We start from the raw sequence: 17,684 nt of genomic DNA, 5'->3' as shown, positions 1-17,684 counted from the left end.
CAATGGGAAGGGGCTCATCTGACGCTGCCACAGATGGGGTTCCCAGCATCAGGAGGGATGCAAGATTGCTGTCAGTTTTTCTGTAATTTACATCCTTTACATAATACGTGAGCTAACCAGCCTTGGGTGTCTGTGCATCCCAAACGAACCAGCACCTCCTCATTGCAGAACACTGGGGAGGCACTAAGCAAGACTGAGATGGTAATAACTGATACCTTAGATCAGAGAGGGGAAAATGGGTCAGAGGCACGACCCTGAACCAGCCTAACTAGGGGGGGGGAAAGCTAACAACAACAACAACAAAAAAAAAAACAAAAAAACCACAACAGAAAAGTTGCAAGTTTTTCTATTCCAATCACTTCTCTGTGTATAGCTCTCCAGATAATAATAAAGGGATAATATTCTGTAAACTGTCAAAGGAAAGTGCGAGCTTCATCAGTCCGCAGTGGCTTCCATAGTCACAAAGTCCTGCAGAGACCAGGGATTGCCCTTCCCAGCACACAAAACCACCCTCGCCCAAGACCAGCTTTTGATCTTCCTCCACCACAGTCAATGATTTAAGTGGGGACCGGCCCAGCGAAGCCTGCGAGAAATGCCAAGCCTGAAACAGCCCTAGGCAAGAGCCAGCTCTAAAAAAAATAAAAAAAATAAAAAAAAAATCAATTTATTAATTGCTTGCTGACACACAGTAGACACTCCAAATGATATAAGCAGCACATGCTGTAAATTAAGTTGGCTTGGGCACAGCAGCCAGATCTAATGATGGTGTGAGCACTGTGCAGCAGTGCTTGATTGGAAACCACCCTCCTGACTCATCCTTGCACACTGCTGGTACACCTTCCAGCCTCTTGTGACCATGACAGATATTCACTGGGCAGGCAGGACACTGCTTTATGAACAGGCAGGTGGAAACAGCCTGCGAACTCTCCTCCCTATGAGCAGGGTGGGGAATGAAACTGTGCAAAGGTGTGACAGATGCACAGAAGGAGAGGAAGAACAGTGTCCCAGTTTTCCCATCCTCAATCTTCTAAAACAAAATAAAACCCAGTAAACAAGCAGTGCCAATGGAGAAGGAAGGTGTTAGGACAAGGGACACTCAATAGGGGAAAAAAAACTTGGGAACGCACCAAGCATCAAATTAATGGAAACTCCCACATTCTTCATTTTTCCAGACGGGCTGGCCCAGAGCATGCTTAATACCCCTTTCCACAGCAGCTGCCATTAACCGATACTTTGCTCCTGCCCTATCCTGTCCCTTCGGACACCTGTAAACCAGCATGACCACTGCTCGCCCTTCCCACGGTCAGGAACGGTATCTCTAGCTTACTCACTTTCCACAGTTGTACAGGTCGCAGCAGAAGCAGGTGTTGGTTTTTATTTTTGGCGTGCAGGGTGCACGGCGCTGCGGGTGGCAGATTGCCTGTGTGAATACAGAAAAAATACATAAAGCACATAAGGACATAATCACCAAACGTGGTTCCTGCTGCTATTTGGCCTGCTCTACATGCAGATTTTGTGGCAATTGCCAGATTAGCCCCAGGCAGATCTTTCTCTCCTTATCGTGCAGCACAGCTCCTACAAAGGATAGTTATACTGGAATAAAGATGCACTAGACTGGAACAGACCAGCATTTCCTTCCACCATGGGGAGGTCATAGATAAGCACATGCCTGCATAGCAGTGGGGTTGTGCAACTCTTACAAGCAGACAAGCCCTCGCTGAACTAACGTTCCTCACCCTACAGCAACTTGGAGCAAAGAGTCGTCAACAGGATGATAGAAACTGAAAGCAAGATTCCCATACTGGTGAATAACTGACTAGTGCAGTTAAATCTCTGCCTCTGGGTAGTAATGTCCAAGCTCCCATGGATGGTCTTGGGCTGAAAAGAGAGTGGACTGGTGACTACCCCAGATGCTGCTGGGTAGTATCTACTTTGCACCTCAAGCAGGCATTTTAATTTGGAATACTGTGATTATTCAAAATTACTTGGGAGGAAATCTCACGAGACAGTGCATAGCAGAGGCAGCCAAAGATGTTCACGCACACTATCGGTATGTGGCAGGAACGGCCATCCCCAAGGGGCTTCTCTTTGGAGAAGACAACAGACAGCACAAGTGCAGAGGCTGTATCCACATGAATTGCTGCTGTCTGACCTCTAATCCCACCCCCCTGGTCCTGTAATGAATGCACAGCTGAAGATCTAAAGAAACCGGTGTATTTTCCTGTCCCCCAGCCCTTCCTCTCCACCTACTCCCTCACTAACGTGGCAGTACCAAGTGTGAAGGAATTCACTCCTCCCAGGCCCAGCCTCTCGCCCCCTCCTCGCCTTGCAGACCTCCAGCACACCCGAGCAGCAACCTGGCAGCAGGTTCCTCCACCTGCACCGTGAGAGACAGCGCAGCAGAACCTGCTCTCACCTCCGGTGGGGTCGTACTCTTGGAGTAGTACTGACATCGCCCTGCGTACAGCGGCCTCAGGTCCTGCCGATGAAAAAACACCAGGCTTAGCATCGCAGCGAAATCAACATCAGCCAGCTGGACTGGGGAATGGGGCCAGGATTTATAGAGACACCCTGCTCTCATACCAGCACCTTAATGCAGTGTCTGTTCTGCAACATCCCTGCCCACGGCAGCCCCCCACCTAAGCCCCCCTGAGCCCAGGTGATGTTTAACCCTGGTCCTTGGAGGCACATATTTGTTGGAGCTCTTAAGCCTCGTTTGGGTGAGGGTGGCCACCCTGACCCGAGTGATTCATTCCTTATCCTCCCAGACACATCCCAGGGCTGCCTGACGTGTTTCCGAGGGTTCTTCATGCTGAATCATAAGAATTTCTCAGGAAATTGTTGGCAAATTTGTTTTTCTGGGCTCTTGAGTGACTGTGGGAAAGCTCTGGGGGATTACCGACAGCTCAGCCTGCAAACAACCTGCATCAGCGTCTCACTTCGGGGCAGCCTGGTCCCCAGGGCAAAACCTCAGGGACAGCAATGCTGGACATGGATCCGCATCAGCGAGCCCTTCCCAGGAGCTGCCGGACTTGCTTTTGGGGTGTCTGAGCCAAAGCTCAGGGTGGCAGGGCAGCGGCAGCAGGCGACGGGGGAACGCTATGTGCTAGCATGGCAGGAGCACGTCTCCAGCGAGACGGTGACATTCTTGGAGAGTTAGGGGCTGAAGTGAGGCCAAAAGCACATCCATTCATCAAGAGGCAGAAACCAGAGCTCTCGTCATCCCAACCGCTCAGCTCTGGCTGCCTCAGATGCGCAGACGTCCCCGCGGCCAGCCAGGAGGAGCTGCCAGCTCATGCCATCACCCAGCCCGTGAGGTCAGCACCTAAAAACCACAGAGCAAGTCTGCGGGGCTCAGACCCACACGGCCAGGATCAGGAGTCAGAGGAGCTTCAGCTTTTTATCAAAGCTAATGCTTCACAAGCGCTCGCACGGGGGGTCAGAGACGGCCAAGACTCGGTGGCTGCACCCAGACAGGCAGAGACCTATCACGCAGCGAGCGGAGCTGCGCTTTGCTCCGTCAGCAAACCCTGCCGTCCAGCCGCCTTTCGACCATTGGAACACTCAGGGGCAGGAAAGGGGAGCTGGCTTTACAAGAAGAATGACAAGCCGGCTGACGCAGAGAGTTTCCACTTCATGGGTAATTCTGACCTTCTGAAATGTCTTTCCATTCTGATCACAAATAAACCCCAAATTTGTCTTTTTAATCCCATTTTGCCAAAAAAATTTTAAAAAGTCATCAAACAGCGGAGTTGCAGGACGAAAATCTGTCTTCAGTTATACATTTCAATTAAAAAGTTGAATTGTATTTTTTCATTTCTAATTTCAGAGCTTCACATCCCACTGTACTAGAGATTGGTCATGACAGCAGTAGCTCGTATTTTTTGAAGTCATCGAATGGAAACCGAGAACCTACTGCAAGTGCTTACTGTTTATACTGTACCGCTTTAATGAGCTTCATATCAAATTGCTCCATTCTACTACAACATCCAGCAGTTCAATCAACATTAAGAACTACCTCTGCTAATATTTAAAATACGATAGATGTTACTGATCATATATTGTCGCTCTGCACCAGCTGTAATTCACATTACACCTTAGTTATATAGTCACTTATAGTTTTGAGACTCAGCAAGCACATAAAGCATGCACAAAAAAACTAAAGCAGACTTTTAAGATATGAATGCTTCCTGCTCATTTCAAAATATTTTTTTGCAAAACTGATACCTTTTTCTAAAGTTTAAGATTTAAAACAGCATTCAGCCTGTGACATTTATTTACAGGGTTTGATGCGGCCTGATACGGGATTACGGACACCATCACTTGTCTTCCTAGAGTAAAACACTGCGAGACCTGTGTTTTCCTGGAAGCACTTACTATGTGTCTGGCAGCAAAGACACCGTCTACTATGGCACAGCAGAACGCAGCAATGACGCCGAAGCTGATGAAGACGATCGATGCAACCAGCTGAGAAAGGAAAACAAAGCAAAGTATCATCTGCCTCTCCACAACCAAGCGTTTTGTGTCGGCTCCGCAAGGATACGTAAACCACAGTCAATAAGCCCTCAAGCAATCAATGACCCAAATGTTTGCCCGGGCTGCCCAGACTGGTCTCGCTGAAGGCAATGGGATGCGCGTCTCAGCAAATGTTTGCCCGGGCTGCCCAGACTGGTCTGGCTGAAGGCAATGGGATGCGCGTCTCAACGGAGAGTGGCTGCTCCTGCAAGGCGGCAGGAGTTGTAGCGTTGTGCCAGACTGGTTCTCTTGGGACTCGATATTGTAATGCAAGTTTTTCCATGACTCCAAGGCGCTAAACTTAGGCTGAGGATACACCTCCTCTTCTGGCTGCTGCTGTCCTTAACTCTTCCCTGGAGAGAAAGCAGGGGATTGCTTCTCCGCCCACCCTGCAGCGCTGTGGGGAGCTGCTCCCGTGAACGCTTCTCAGGCTGTAAGGACACTGGCGCCTGCAGGAAACAAGGCTTTCACATTTCTTAAAATCAGGGCGAAAGCATTCCGAAGGTAAACCAGAAACACTCAAACCCCAACCCAGGTATGAGAAGCAAAGTCTCTACTCCCACTACACCACCTTAAACACCACCTCTGCCAAAGTGCCAGCGCTCAGCTGGGGGAACCACGCACGAATGCCGACGTGACCCCTCCTCGGTCCCGAGCAGCAGCTCAGCTGGGGAGCAGCAGCATTTCCATCCAAAGAACTGAAAGTTTTAGAGGGTTTTTTCCTGGTGGTTTGCCACTCCAGCGACCACAGCCTTCCAGCGTCGGTCGCTATCAGCTATTAAAAACTGCTTCTCCACAAAGGTGACTCTGGTCATCAGGAGCTTTGAGCAATAGCAAAAATCACTAATAGCACAAATACAAAAACAACAGTTAGCTTGGCCAGTGCTGACAGATATCTTGGCACAGGGATGTTTGTTTTAAAGCTCCAGGTGCTAAGTTTGCCCTAAAACCTTGGTTCCTGCCACTGCATGAGGATCCAGTTCTTAGAAAGAGAAGTCAAACCCCTTGACAAACACAAGTCAGAAAGATCCTATATATAAAGTATCTCAGGATTTTTAGGTTAATCACACTGTTTTTACCTAAACCTCCCTCAGTGAAAACAGATGTTCCTCCAGCAACATCCACGTGCAGACCAGGTCAGCTTGAGCAATGAGTGGAGATGCAGGAGGGGTCACTTGGGCCAGTGGAAATGGTCCCTGTACAATCGTTTACTTCAGTTAGCTTCAAAATGAGAGAAAATAAAATTGTTTTCTAGATGAGGCAAGTATATTCAAGACATACACTGTCCTACTGCCAATAAAAACTGCAGCAGCAGACAGAGCAGACTGTGAAATTAGCCCAGTGACCATACAAACACGTCATGGTCATCAGTAACAAGCTGTTCCTGCAGGATTCGATGCTGTGCCACAAAATACTTGCAGATGGCAGCAGGTGACAAGTTTTCCAGGATCAGGTCCTACGATGGGATGCTGTTTCTGTCAGCTGTAACCACCAGCATTTCCTCCCCACTCAGACCCACATCGTCTCCACATCTGGATCACAACTGCACTATCCCTTACAGCAGCCACGCGTTTCACAACCACAACCAGTGAAACCACACACGGGGAGAAAGCACTGCTTCTTACAGTCTCGGTGGAAGAAATGGGTTCTATGGCTTAGGTTATTTTGTAGCAAGTTTAGTTTTTCTCTGTCCTTTGTTTCATACATACATGAAAGAGGATATTCTCCATAAATAGCAGGATCCTTGGAGATGGGAAGTGAGCCAAACACTAAATATATACAATTGGGGTATTGTCAGTCACCCCTGTTTGCAGATAGGAGCAGGTTATTTAAAATAATACAAGGGTAACTATGATACTCGCGTAACAGCCCTACCAGGATGTAAGGATCTGGTGTTAGAAACGGGTTTGCTCACTTTATTTACACGCAGTTTGCTCTCTCTCTGCTGGAGAAAGAGGAGCCTGAAAACCAAACACTGACAATTCATGACAAAGAAAATCAAACAGCAAATAAAACCATATAAATTAATTTTTAAAATCCCACAGTTTTCAACTAATCTCATGATTTGCCAACAAGGTTTTTGATTGGGGGTTGACCATACTGCTACTGCAGCAAGCAGAAGTCCCTCTCAAGATCTGTGTGACATTAGTGATTGGTCTTTGCTCACCTAACACCTGCCAAAGTCAGCCACACCGGGTGGAATTGAGACAAGAAAAGACAAACTGGGCTCAGGCAGCGCAGTGACCACGAAGCAGGAGTGTCCTGGGCTGAGGTTCCCTTGAGGCCACTGTCCAGCGACACATGGGCTGTGAAGCTGTTGGGTATCACTTTTCCACGGTATGGATACCTGTCACAAAGGCACGTAAAACGCCGTCTCCTCACTTGAAAACTGCTGAGCGGGCAGCTGGGGTATAAGTCAGAGCTGCTGGCAGCGCTGGCAGGCAGGCAGAGCTGGCAGAGCCGCTGGGCAGCTGGCTGTCCCTGGGGACGAAAGCTCTCCCTTGCTTTGACAAGCGGGAAGCGCAGATGCGCAGCTTGAAAGCCAATATGCCTAGGTGGGAAAAGAGAGAGAGGTCTATTCCTGTCGGCTGGCTGGAGAGAGGCGAGGAGTGCTGCTTCAGGTCAGCTCTCCCCACCAGCCACGCTGGATCGCTCGGCTCCTCACGCTCCCCAGCCAGCTCATGGGCAGAAACACGCACGGGAACATGGCAGCAGAAGTTGCTTTTAGCTCCTCCTGCCATCAGCGAGGAGCAACTGTGCAACAAGCAACGCCAAGACTGCCTTTAGCAAACCAGGACACTGGGGAAGTTGACAGAAAATAATAAAAAAAGAAAACCTGCACTGCCAGTGCTATTATGGAAACACGCAGTGGACAAAGCTGCCACTGTAAAGTGCTCCTGGGCAAGGAGGAGATGTGACTAAAGCACGGGGACAATAAGGGACAGCTCCTGCATGTCCCCTCTGCATTCAGAGCAGCGACACGCTCGCTGCCAGCCGAGGCGGTGACGCAACCCCTGCAAAGCTGGGTCATGCGTGCTTTTCAGGACACAAAACCACAGAGATGAAAAAAATAAACATGGGCTACCCAGGGCTCTTCAGAACAAACAAACAAGTGGATTCAGAGCCACGCTGCCACTCATGAACGCTGCTGTGCAGAACGCAGAACTGGCATAACGTGGGCATTGCTCAACCAGCCTCTGACACCCTGCTAATACACCATAAGCAAGAGGCTGGGAAACCCTGCTAGGACAGAAAGAACAGGACATGCTGCTCTTGCAGAGACAGAGTGAAAACAACAAAAAATACCCACTGGGAAACCCACCTCCCCGGCACCCTGCCTGACTGTGGGAAAGGCAGTTTTCCTCTCCTCCAGGGTCTGCCCACCTCTCCCTCCTGCTCTGCAGGGACCACGCTATTTGCAAAGCAAAGGACAAGGCAGCCCAGCCTCTGGATTAGGACAAGCAGGAATTTCTCCCAACTCCCTCTGCAGCTTGGCAAACGGTGCTGTAGCCTTGGTCAGCGTCGCACCCTGATAATCTGATCCCCAAGTCCCCCTGCCAGAGTCAGCTCCATCCCTGCAAAACCAGACAGTGGCGCGGGGCCAGCGGGACAGGAACAGGGACAGCACGATCCCCCCTTGGCCCTGGGCAGGCTGGAGGGATCTTGCTGCCAGAACATGGGGCAACCAGCAGGAAGGGGGACTGCAGCCGCTCTCCTGGGAGAGACAAGCGGAGGCAGGAGGCAGGCATGCCCACAGGGCACTCCAGGAGCTGAACTGGACCTCTCCACATGCCACCTCTGCCAGCCACATGTGGCAAACAGAGAAAACAGGCTAGGAAAGACTGAACAAGGACCGCGTCAGGTACCGACTTCTTTTGATCTCTCTTTACCCACATCTTTTGCTAAATTATCCCAAAAGACTTCCCCCCACCCCAAGTCCTGTTATGACACCTCCAAGCACTACAGCCCCTACCTTCAGGCACAGGCAAGTAGATGAGGGGTTTGTGAAACAGCATCTGTAAGACACGTTTAGGGGCCATCAGAGTCCACACAAGTCTCCTGTGCTTGCCAAAACGGATAATCTGGGCCAGCTCTGTCCCCACTGCACACAGAGACCCCCTCCCACCCCAGCACAAGCTCAGTTGTGATTGTCTCATATCAGCACCGCTGGTCTCATCTTGTTTGTGCTATCTACATCTTCACTGCTCACCTGCTCTCTTCTTCTGAACGTTGCTCCCATGGGATGGGACACCAAGACCTGCCTAGACAGCAGCTGCCCAGCCCCAGCACACAAAATTCTCCCTGAAGCACAAGGTGGAAACCAGAGAGCGCTGTGGTCTGCACATCTGGCCTAGCCAGCATCTTCTGTGCTTCTCAGGTCCCCAGCTGCTGCTTTACAGCATGCAAAGGTTCTTGGTTTTCCTTCCTACCTGAAGAGGCGTTTGGGAACAGGAACCAGTAACACACGTTAATCAGCAACACTGGAGAAGTTGGTTGCTTCTCAATTAGACCAGTCTTCATGCTTTTTGTCACGTTAGTATCTCAAGTGAGTTATCCTCTAGACATATCCAGAGCAGAGAGCTCTGAGCACTCCTGTCCTCAGGAGGGACTTTCTGTGGGGCCCTCTAAGGGCTTTCACCTCCAGTCTGGGCTGGCTGCTCCACCACCTGCTTCATCTTCTTCTCTGCCTGATGCTTAGAATAGAAACTGTCCAAAAGCAATTTTTCCAGAGCCCCAAGCAGCTAAGAATTTTATTTTTTTTAAGATTTAAAATGAATACATTATGTTTATGTTACTTACCATACTATGGTAAATAACAGCTCAACAGAAAAAGCACTGGGCATGAATCTGTGAAGCACTGACTATCCTGAAAACTCCAAACACTCCATTTCGAGACCTTTAAAAAAAATCCGAGTTAAATGAGACCGTGTACAGTCACTTTGTGCTTCCTTGAGCACTTTTTTTTTTTTACATTTAAAAACATCAGCGTTAACAGCCTTGTTCTCCTGGGCTGCCAGAAACCATCTCTAGTTCGCAAGAGGTATGCAACACTACCCTGGAAGAGTTAGGAAAACCCATAATACTCTTTACATACAAAATTAAATTACTGTAATTTTTTTTAAAAAAAGTTTTTATAATGAACTTACCATTTGCCTTTTGTTTTCTATCAAGTTTGATCCAATTATTCCAAGAAACGACCCAAAACCAAGCTGAAAAACAACATATTGTTAGCATTTAGATCAGGATGATATCCAACATATTTTACACACAGACAGAACACAATTAAATCCAGAAGCAGCAAAAGAACATACTGCAGATGCGTGAGCACTCTTCCTTCACTAGCAATAACTATCAAGTGCATCCCTCATACGACACTAAAAGCGTGCGTAAAAACCAAAAGGATGAGTTCTGAATTCCATCCCCTCCCAGTGATGCTGAGAAATGGCTGGTGGATGAGGAGATGCATTGCTGTCTTGGAACAACCCTACACACACTCAGGAGCCTCCAGATGCAAACCTAGCAGGACCACATCACCAGCATCTGCAGAACCAGGCTTTTGTAACCTCACCAAGGGTTTGAGCAATCACCTAAGTTTGCAACTCAGAGAATTTCTTGACGTGAAGTATGAAATAAGGGAGAACTATACTTGGGAAGATTTAGCAGTTTTCTGCCGCCTTCTACTCCTCCCTCATTTCCAGGGGTGAGGATGCATCAACCAGGATCTCCTACCAGAAGGGCTCATGCCAGCCCAGCCAACGGAATGAGCTACTCCAGCAAAAGCATCTTTTCCTGCTGCCATAACTGACAACACTGCTCTTATTTCAGCTCAGTGAAGCCAACCAGGAGTGTGATTTCCCACCTCATTTCTCTATAGCCTTAAGCTATTTAGCTACACTAGATAGAAGTTTCCAGGACAAGAACACACCTCAGCCAGGCCAGAAACAGCTAGGAACCACGGGCTACGGGGGGAGATGCAGGATTACTTCTGTGTCACACCGAGAAAGGTCTTTGATCACAGAGCACATCCAACTCCACTTCCATGGGTTGGCAAAATAAGAAATGCCAGAACAGTCCTACAGCTGGACTGGTCACATTGAGCAGGTACAAATTTAGTCAACAGACTGTGGGGGCAATGAAGATCTGTCTGAGAACGGCAAATAACTGTCCAGCTCCTCAGGAAGCTGAATAAGGCACAAGACAAGCTGCAGTAATCCAAGAATGAGTCAACTAACCTGGAATCAATATTTTAAGATCCAGGAATAGAAAACAAAGGTTTAACAAATCCGATACTAACAAGCAGAGGCATGTGCAGAGATTAGCAGACATGGATGTGATGAAATGTTGGGCTGCAATCTTCCCCTGCTCTGCTTAAGCTCAGTGACATGTGGTGCAGTGCTGTGGGCAGCAAGGGCTGCTGGCTCAAGCAGCAGGGATTAAAGCGAAGCAGCCGATCAGGCTCCTGCTTCCAGCCTCTTGGAGACCATTGTCCCCACATCAGGGACAAACTACCCTAGTGGGAAGCACAGCAACAAAGCCGGGTGCTGTTTAACAGCGGGGCAGCAGGCAGGCAGGGCACTGCCCCAGCCTCATCTGCCAGGGCTTCTGGGCTTGTTATTTTGCTCAGCTTGGGCGAGCAACAACTCCCACCCTCCCCAAGTAACAGGAGTTTTACAGCTCAACTTCAAGCCCAAAACCTGGGAGATCCAGGTATTAACAGCAACAAGGATCCAGAAATTATTTTCAGTCTGGTGACGTTTAGCAGCAAGGAAGTTGGGCAGCAACACACACCCAAGGCAAATGCTGAAGAAAAATGTTTTGTGCCCTTTGGGCTTGATCCAATACATTTAAGAGAAATGTCCACGTGGTGTTTCAGAGCAGGTGAAATACTTAAGATAATTTAAGATCATTCAAAAAGAAGAAATCAGAGCAAGTCTGTACATCCATCAGGTGAAGACCAAATAAATCAGTGGATTCTCATTAATGGGAATTCTCATTCCACTAGTGGGAAGACCACTTGTTCTTTTACAGATGGGACAAAGAGATCTTATTAATCTGCATGAACTGCATCACTTATTTGCTGGTGGATATGAGTCCCTGGGATGTGTGTCTGAAAAGAGGACAGGACACAAAATGAAGGTGCTTTTACAGCCCCAGGCCAGCATGCTTGACAAGGAACCATTACAGACAGGGTTTGGAGTCAAAGTCTAAGAGAGGTCAGTCATTTACACTGATGCTGGAAGCTGGTATAACTTGGAGACAACTCATGTATCTCTCAGAGCCTCACTCCCATAAGGGTCTTGCCCTCTGCACCCAGCTGTTAGTCCCGTCTGCTCAGCATCATCGTCACACTCGGGGCTTCCCAGGCCCAGGTCAGTCACCCAGCCGCAGGTGAGGACATGTCCCACAGAGGCACAGCCGGGGTGCTCTCAGATGTAGTTGTGAAGGTGTCGGTGGTCATGAAGGAAGGTGAAGTCAGCCTGGCTGCAGGACATGTCATTGCACCCTCCCCTTCAGCTCCTCCAGCTGCATCAAGGAGCTGCACTGTCTGGGGAAGAAAACACAAATCCCAAAACACCCCAACAAACAAAATCCCACTGATCATAGAATCATAGAATCACAGAATGGTTTGGGTTGGAAGGGACCTTAAAGATCATCAAGTTCCACCCCCCTGCCACGGGCAGGGACACCTCCCACTAGCCCAGGTTGCTCAAAGCCTCATCCAGCCTGGCCTTGAACCCCTCCAGGGATGATGCATGGAAGGTTTCCAGGGCCCGGTTCTGTCCTTCCGTGGGAGGAGCAGAGCCCTGGGAAGATAATCCCCTGCATCAGACAGCCACTTCGTTGCATGTCTCCTCCTTGCACCAGAGGTGTCTGCCCAAGATGCACAAGTGAAGGGAGGAGAGGATGGTGCACTAGGCATGCCAGCGATGAGACATCTGATGTCCCATGAGATGATCCCATGCATGGATCTGGTCCACACGTGGAGAAGTCACCCAGAGACATCTGGGTCTATCTTCTCCTCACCAATGCAGGCACTCAGGGTGTAACTAACGATGGTGCACCACTAATGGAGCACAGAAACCCTGATGGAGATGCACGCAGGCCTAATGTTTGTGTGAAGTTCTGGATAACAAGACCTGCAAGAAGCTGCTTCTTCGGGGCTGTGGACAACTCACCGAGTACTCATGCACCACAGCAAGCCCTTTTTCCACAGTAAAGGGAGAAATCCCATCTTGTTATGAAACATCAGCTATTTTAAGCACCTGCTGAAGCACCCAGCAGCACACTGAAATGTTTTCCTGTGCAGGGAGACAGGCGAGGTCGTCACACATTTCCACAAAGCGGATTAACGAACCAAGAGGGGGAATTCGGTGACAAACACAAACTCTCAGGGTGCCTCTGAATAAAGTAACTCAACACCCTTCCCAAGTCCAGGAATTCATTGATTCTTTGAGTAGACTGAGTCTTACAAAAGCAGAAGCAATGCAGACGTTCCTGAAGCATAAATAGCACCGGAGATGTCACAGGGACTTGAACAACAGGCTCTACCCATCTGCTCCAGCCTGCAGGACCTGCTCCGAGGCATGGGGTTCAACTCCGGCTGACAGAGCATAGGCTAAGTGCAGAGTTTGAAGCCAGCCTGTCACCCTGCTCAACATCTTCCTTCTACACTTCTCTTTTAAAAAGATCAGGTCTAAATGCAGGAGTTAGTGGGACAAGCCAGAAAACCAGCCCTAACCCAAAGAGGTCCAACAGAGTCTACAACAATGTTCCACTGTAACGGCTGTACGGGGGCTTTCTGCAGTCAGAGAAGAGCTTGTCCAACCTCCCTGACATCAGCAACGCGTGGCAAATAAATCAAACCGCAACAAGGCAAGAACAAGTCTCCACCTAGTTATCTGGACTGGCTTTAAGCCTCCAACTTGAAGGCTCCAAATGGCAATACACAGCACTCGCAGCTGTTACCCCGGGAGCCTCCAGCTGCGCTCAGCCTGCTGAGACACCTGATGTGCCTGCAGCTCCGTCCTTTCCGTGCTTATTTTTTAGCGTGTCTCAGACACACTCAGGAACAGACGTTAGACACATGCTCATGCGGAGAGGGGCATGATGTACTTGCCCCTTGTGCTCCTGCAGGAGGTGATACATCTACCGGCAAGAAGGCTGGGCACCAGCGGTCTTCTCTATATTAAGCCATCTGAAGCTACAAGATTGTCCTTTCCCATTTTCATCTGTTGATAACAAAAAAGAAGAAATGGATGTGCTAGCTGCTTTGATGTGCACGCTCCCCTGTCAAGCTGCCACAGCCCTTGCTAACGTGCTTCTCCTCATCCAGGGAGTCCAAATCGTTAAACACTTCTGCAAGTGAACTTTATGACCCCAGAGTGGTATTTCAAGACTTGGTCTCTCAACTGTTCTTGGCACCTATGGTCCTTCTTTGCCTTACTTCTGCCTGGGGTTAATGTGACGTATGGAAACAAAGAAATTCTAAGGCTGCTTTGACTGACACAAGACCTATTTATCTGTCTCACCGCTAGCTCAGAAGCATGTTATTACCTAAGCTCATAGGAAGCTGCCACTTGGATGTGATTTTTGCATGGGAATGAGCAGCAGGTGCAAAATAATAAAACAAATAAATCAAATGGTAATGAAGTAGCTGAACATAATATTCAGGACAAGATCACCCTTTATAACATTTGCAGCATTACAAGGGACTTTGTAGGCAATAAGTTTTCTAGACCTACCTAGGAGTTCTATACTTACAATAACCCCTGGGTAATAACCTCCAACAGTCACATTTTGGGTTCTTGTTGTAGCAGCTAGGCCCACCGTTAGAATTAATACTGACACAATGAGGAGAGTCACAGTTACGTAGAGGGAATTTCTTTTTCTTCTATTGAACGACCCTAAAAACACACATACACAACAGAATTTGCTGATTCCATCTGGGGACCATCACGGTACCGCAAATTTCTCCTCCCACCGCCAACCACAGCGTGGTGAATTTTTCTTTCTTCTAACTTGAAAATATTTTTGGGTTTGGCTGTCACTTTTCACCTTCGCCAACATGCTTTATCAAGCGTTACTAGGGCATCTGAATTCACATTTGCTTATCATTGCTCTGATGTAGACGAAGAGAGCCTTAAGAACTGGAACTTTGCGAGTCTCATTTGGATCCATCAGAGCCTCCCAGCCCCTGGCCTGGGGCAACTGAGCTCATGAGAAATACTGCTATTAGGCATTTATGTATTTTCTGATCTGTCTACTTACATCACGCTAAATAACCACACTATGCCACTTGTTTTGAGGGGGGAAATCTTGGCTGTAATCATATCATAAGGCATCCACAGTTTTCCATGTAAATGAGATATCGCCGGTAGCAGCCACTTCTCCTCCTCCTGTAGTATCATCCTCTACTTTCAGCAAGGACCAGGTATTTTTAGAAGCTTGAATAATGAATTTGTGGATTAGTAAAACTCATCTACAGCTGCCTGATTATGGCTTTTTTTTTTCCTTTTATATATTTATAGATCTCCCAAATGAGCATAAATATAAAATAGTGACTCCATCGTCAGCCAAGAGGAAAGCTGGCTGCGACGTCACGCTCAGCAGCATCTTCAGGCGTGTTTGTTCAGCGAGTTCTCTGCCATCTTTACATCACCTTGTGGAACAATCCTTTTGATTATATTTCATACATTATGTAGACATAACCCTGCACCTGTGAGAGCGGCTGGTAGGGTGACGGATTGTAACGGACCCTGCCACGCTCCCTTTGGGCTGCTGGGGCCACCCTGAGTCCCATCCCCACAGCCTGGGGCTCTCCAACGCACCCCGGGAACAAAGGTACTTCCCACCCAGAGGCTCCCAAGTGCTGCCCATGTCCAGAGCACAGCTGTGCCCGCACCACTGGGACATCAGCGGCTCTAAGAGCAAGGAGCCTGACTACCAGTTAGTCCTTAGTGGGAAGGAATAGCTAGACCGTTACAGATTTCAAACAACAAAAAAATTAAATGACTGCTAGAGAACGCTAAGATCCAGGCTGGATCTTTTATCAGTGATCCTTAGTTTTTCATGACATTTTTACAGGATGGAGATAAAGGTACCCAACTGTTTGCTGCAGGTTGCATTTGAGGTTAATCTTTTTATTCTCTTAAATTTGCCAAATAAGTTAATCATATGAAGTCTAGACTTCTAAAGTATTCAAAATTCACCAAGATACTAGGCTATTCTGTATGTACTGCCTCCCAAATACTATAGCTTGGGCCGTGCTCCAGTTCAATGTAATCATTTAAATGCAAGGGTCACATAAACCTCTTAAAATTCCAGAGTACTAGGACGAAAGGTTTAGCTGAAAAAACTTCAGAAACTGGGGAACAAATTGCTACTTCTTACATAGATTAGTTCTGAAAGGAGAGAAAGAATGAACCTGTCTGGCTTACACACATGGTAGATCACCAGACTTCCGATTACTGCTATAGTTCGCCTAGCAAATGAGCAGAAGATAAGGAAAACCAGCCATATGTTCCTTACACAGCTTAAACTCTTTACAGTTAGGCTGTGTGGGCGCACAGATGTTCGTGTGCCGTGCAAAACCATCCTGCAGAGCACGTCCGAGGGAGCGGCGTGGGCACGGCGTTTACACACACAAACCGGTATGCCTGCACTTCCATCAGAGATACTTCAAAAAGTTACAATGGAAAAACCTGCAAAATGTGCTATTTTCCTCAAATACCTGAGTTATTTGGTAATAGCATTTCTGCAGGAAAACACTCTAAAAGCAGCAGCCTGGAACACGGTTTATGGATTCTGAACTCGTTTCAGAACCACCATGTTTTCCACTCTGACATTTCTCTGTTGTTTCCCAGCTCGACTGGCACACACCAACATGTGATACAGAAGTGAAATAAAAGGTTTCCAAATGGAAAAATTCTGAAAGCTTTTCAATATTCCTTATATGATTAAAAAAAACCCCAGCCAACCAAACAAAACCCAAATGCTTTTATTCCAGGTCCCAACAAAACCAACCATAATCCTTTAACGTAATATTGGAGAGAGACGTGAAATTGAAGAGATAATGTGATTACCTCCACTTCAGCTCTGTACTGGGACACTAATTCAATTTTTTTCTTTCTCTGAAAACATGTTTTGTTATGTGTATTTTGAGAAAGTGGTTTTGTACTTCTGTAAGGATGCCTGCAGCTGCTTCGGCATACATGGACTCATGCTCAGCATCTCCGCTGATAGCAGCTGAAGGGCTGTCCTGGCAAAATCCTCTCTCTCAACATTAATTGTTGCTGAAAGTATTCCCCATTAGATCGTTTTCCTCCTTGCTACTGAGCTTGGTACAGCTTTACACACAGCAGTGGAGCTCCGACAGCTTTGCTATCTCTGCTTTTAAGAGGCAGTAATAGCCTTTCCTCTGCGATTTATCCAAATTAGATACCTTAAAACTTGCAGTGCTTACCTCAGCGTGAGTACACAAGGTGCTTAACTCTGTGAGCAAGATGTAAAGAAATGAACGCTATCTATAGTCTGGCTAGGTCTTTTGCTAAAATGGCACTCAGAACGTGGACAGGCTTCAGAAATATCACTTTGATTTTAAGCCTCAGAAACATCCTCTTATTACAGTTGCCATATATAAGCCCACTGTAACGGGGCTAGCTAAGCCTAGCCAGTTTTTCCAGATTACCTTAAAAGTTTGTAATAGTACATATCTTTATGCTGCCCCTGATTTACTTAAGCTTTTTTTCCTGGTTATCAGAACACAATAAACAAGATGACACAAAACCAGCACCAACTTCATAAAACCCCAGAATGGTTTGGGTTGGAAGGGACCTCAGAGATCATTGAGTTCCAACCCCCTGTCGTGGGCAGGGACACTTTCCACTAGGCTTCTCCATCTTCTTCTTTGGGGGGGGGGAACCCACAAGTGAAGAATAAGGTCCAAGCAGCCCACGGAAGCCAGCTTTAACTTTTACCCTCGGAGAACCAGGGGCAAACGGCACCGAGCCACCCTCCTACCCAGCCCTCCTCCTTTGGTTCCACTTCTCTGCTTAACAGCATCAGTGTGGGACCTGGGACCCCAACCGGGGGGGTCTGCAGGGACCCGGGTGCCTCATCTCCCCCCGGATAGGTGGAAGGGCGGGGGGCTTTTCCAACCTTAATGACCC

General features: G+C 47.9%; 1 protein-coding gene across 1 annotated transcript in view; it reads right to left on the bottom strand.

The window, feature by feature from the left end:
* Window positions 1–14,420, bottom strand: part of TMEM255A (transmembrane protein 255A) — a gene marked incomplete at its 5' end in the record, with an annotated part of 18,470 nt that extends 4,050 nt beyond the window's left edge. The window contains 5 exons of the mRNA XM_010081145.1: window positions 1,332–1,420; window positions 2,411–2,479; window positions 4,378–4,467; window positions 9,663–9,725; window positions 14,278–14,420. Of these exons, the coding sequence (XP_010079447.1) occupies window positions 1,332–1,420; window positions 2,411–2,479; window positions 4,378–4,467; window positions 9,663–9,725; window positions 14,278–14,420 (454 nt within the window). The remainder of the gene's footprint in view (window positions 1–1,331; window positions 1,421–2,410; window positions 2,480–4,377; window positions 4,468–9,662; window positions 9,726–14,277) is intronic.
* Between the last annotated feature and the right edge of the window lie 3,264 nt (window positions 14,421–17,684).

Source organism: Pterocles gutturalis, unplaced genomic scaffold, assembly GCF_000699245.1.
Source record: "Pterocles gutturalis isolate BGI_N339 unplaced genomic scaffold, ASM69924v1 scaffold9584, whole genome shotgun sequence".
Taxonomy (NCBI): domain Eukaryota; kingdom Metazoa; phylum Chordata; class Aves; order Pterocliformes; family Pteroclidae; genus Pterocles; species Pterocles gutturalis.
The sequence above is the reverse complement of the archived record's forward strand: the minus strand, read 5'-3'. Positions and strand labels throughout refer to the sequence as shown.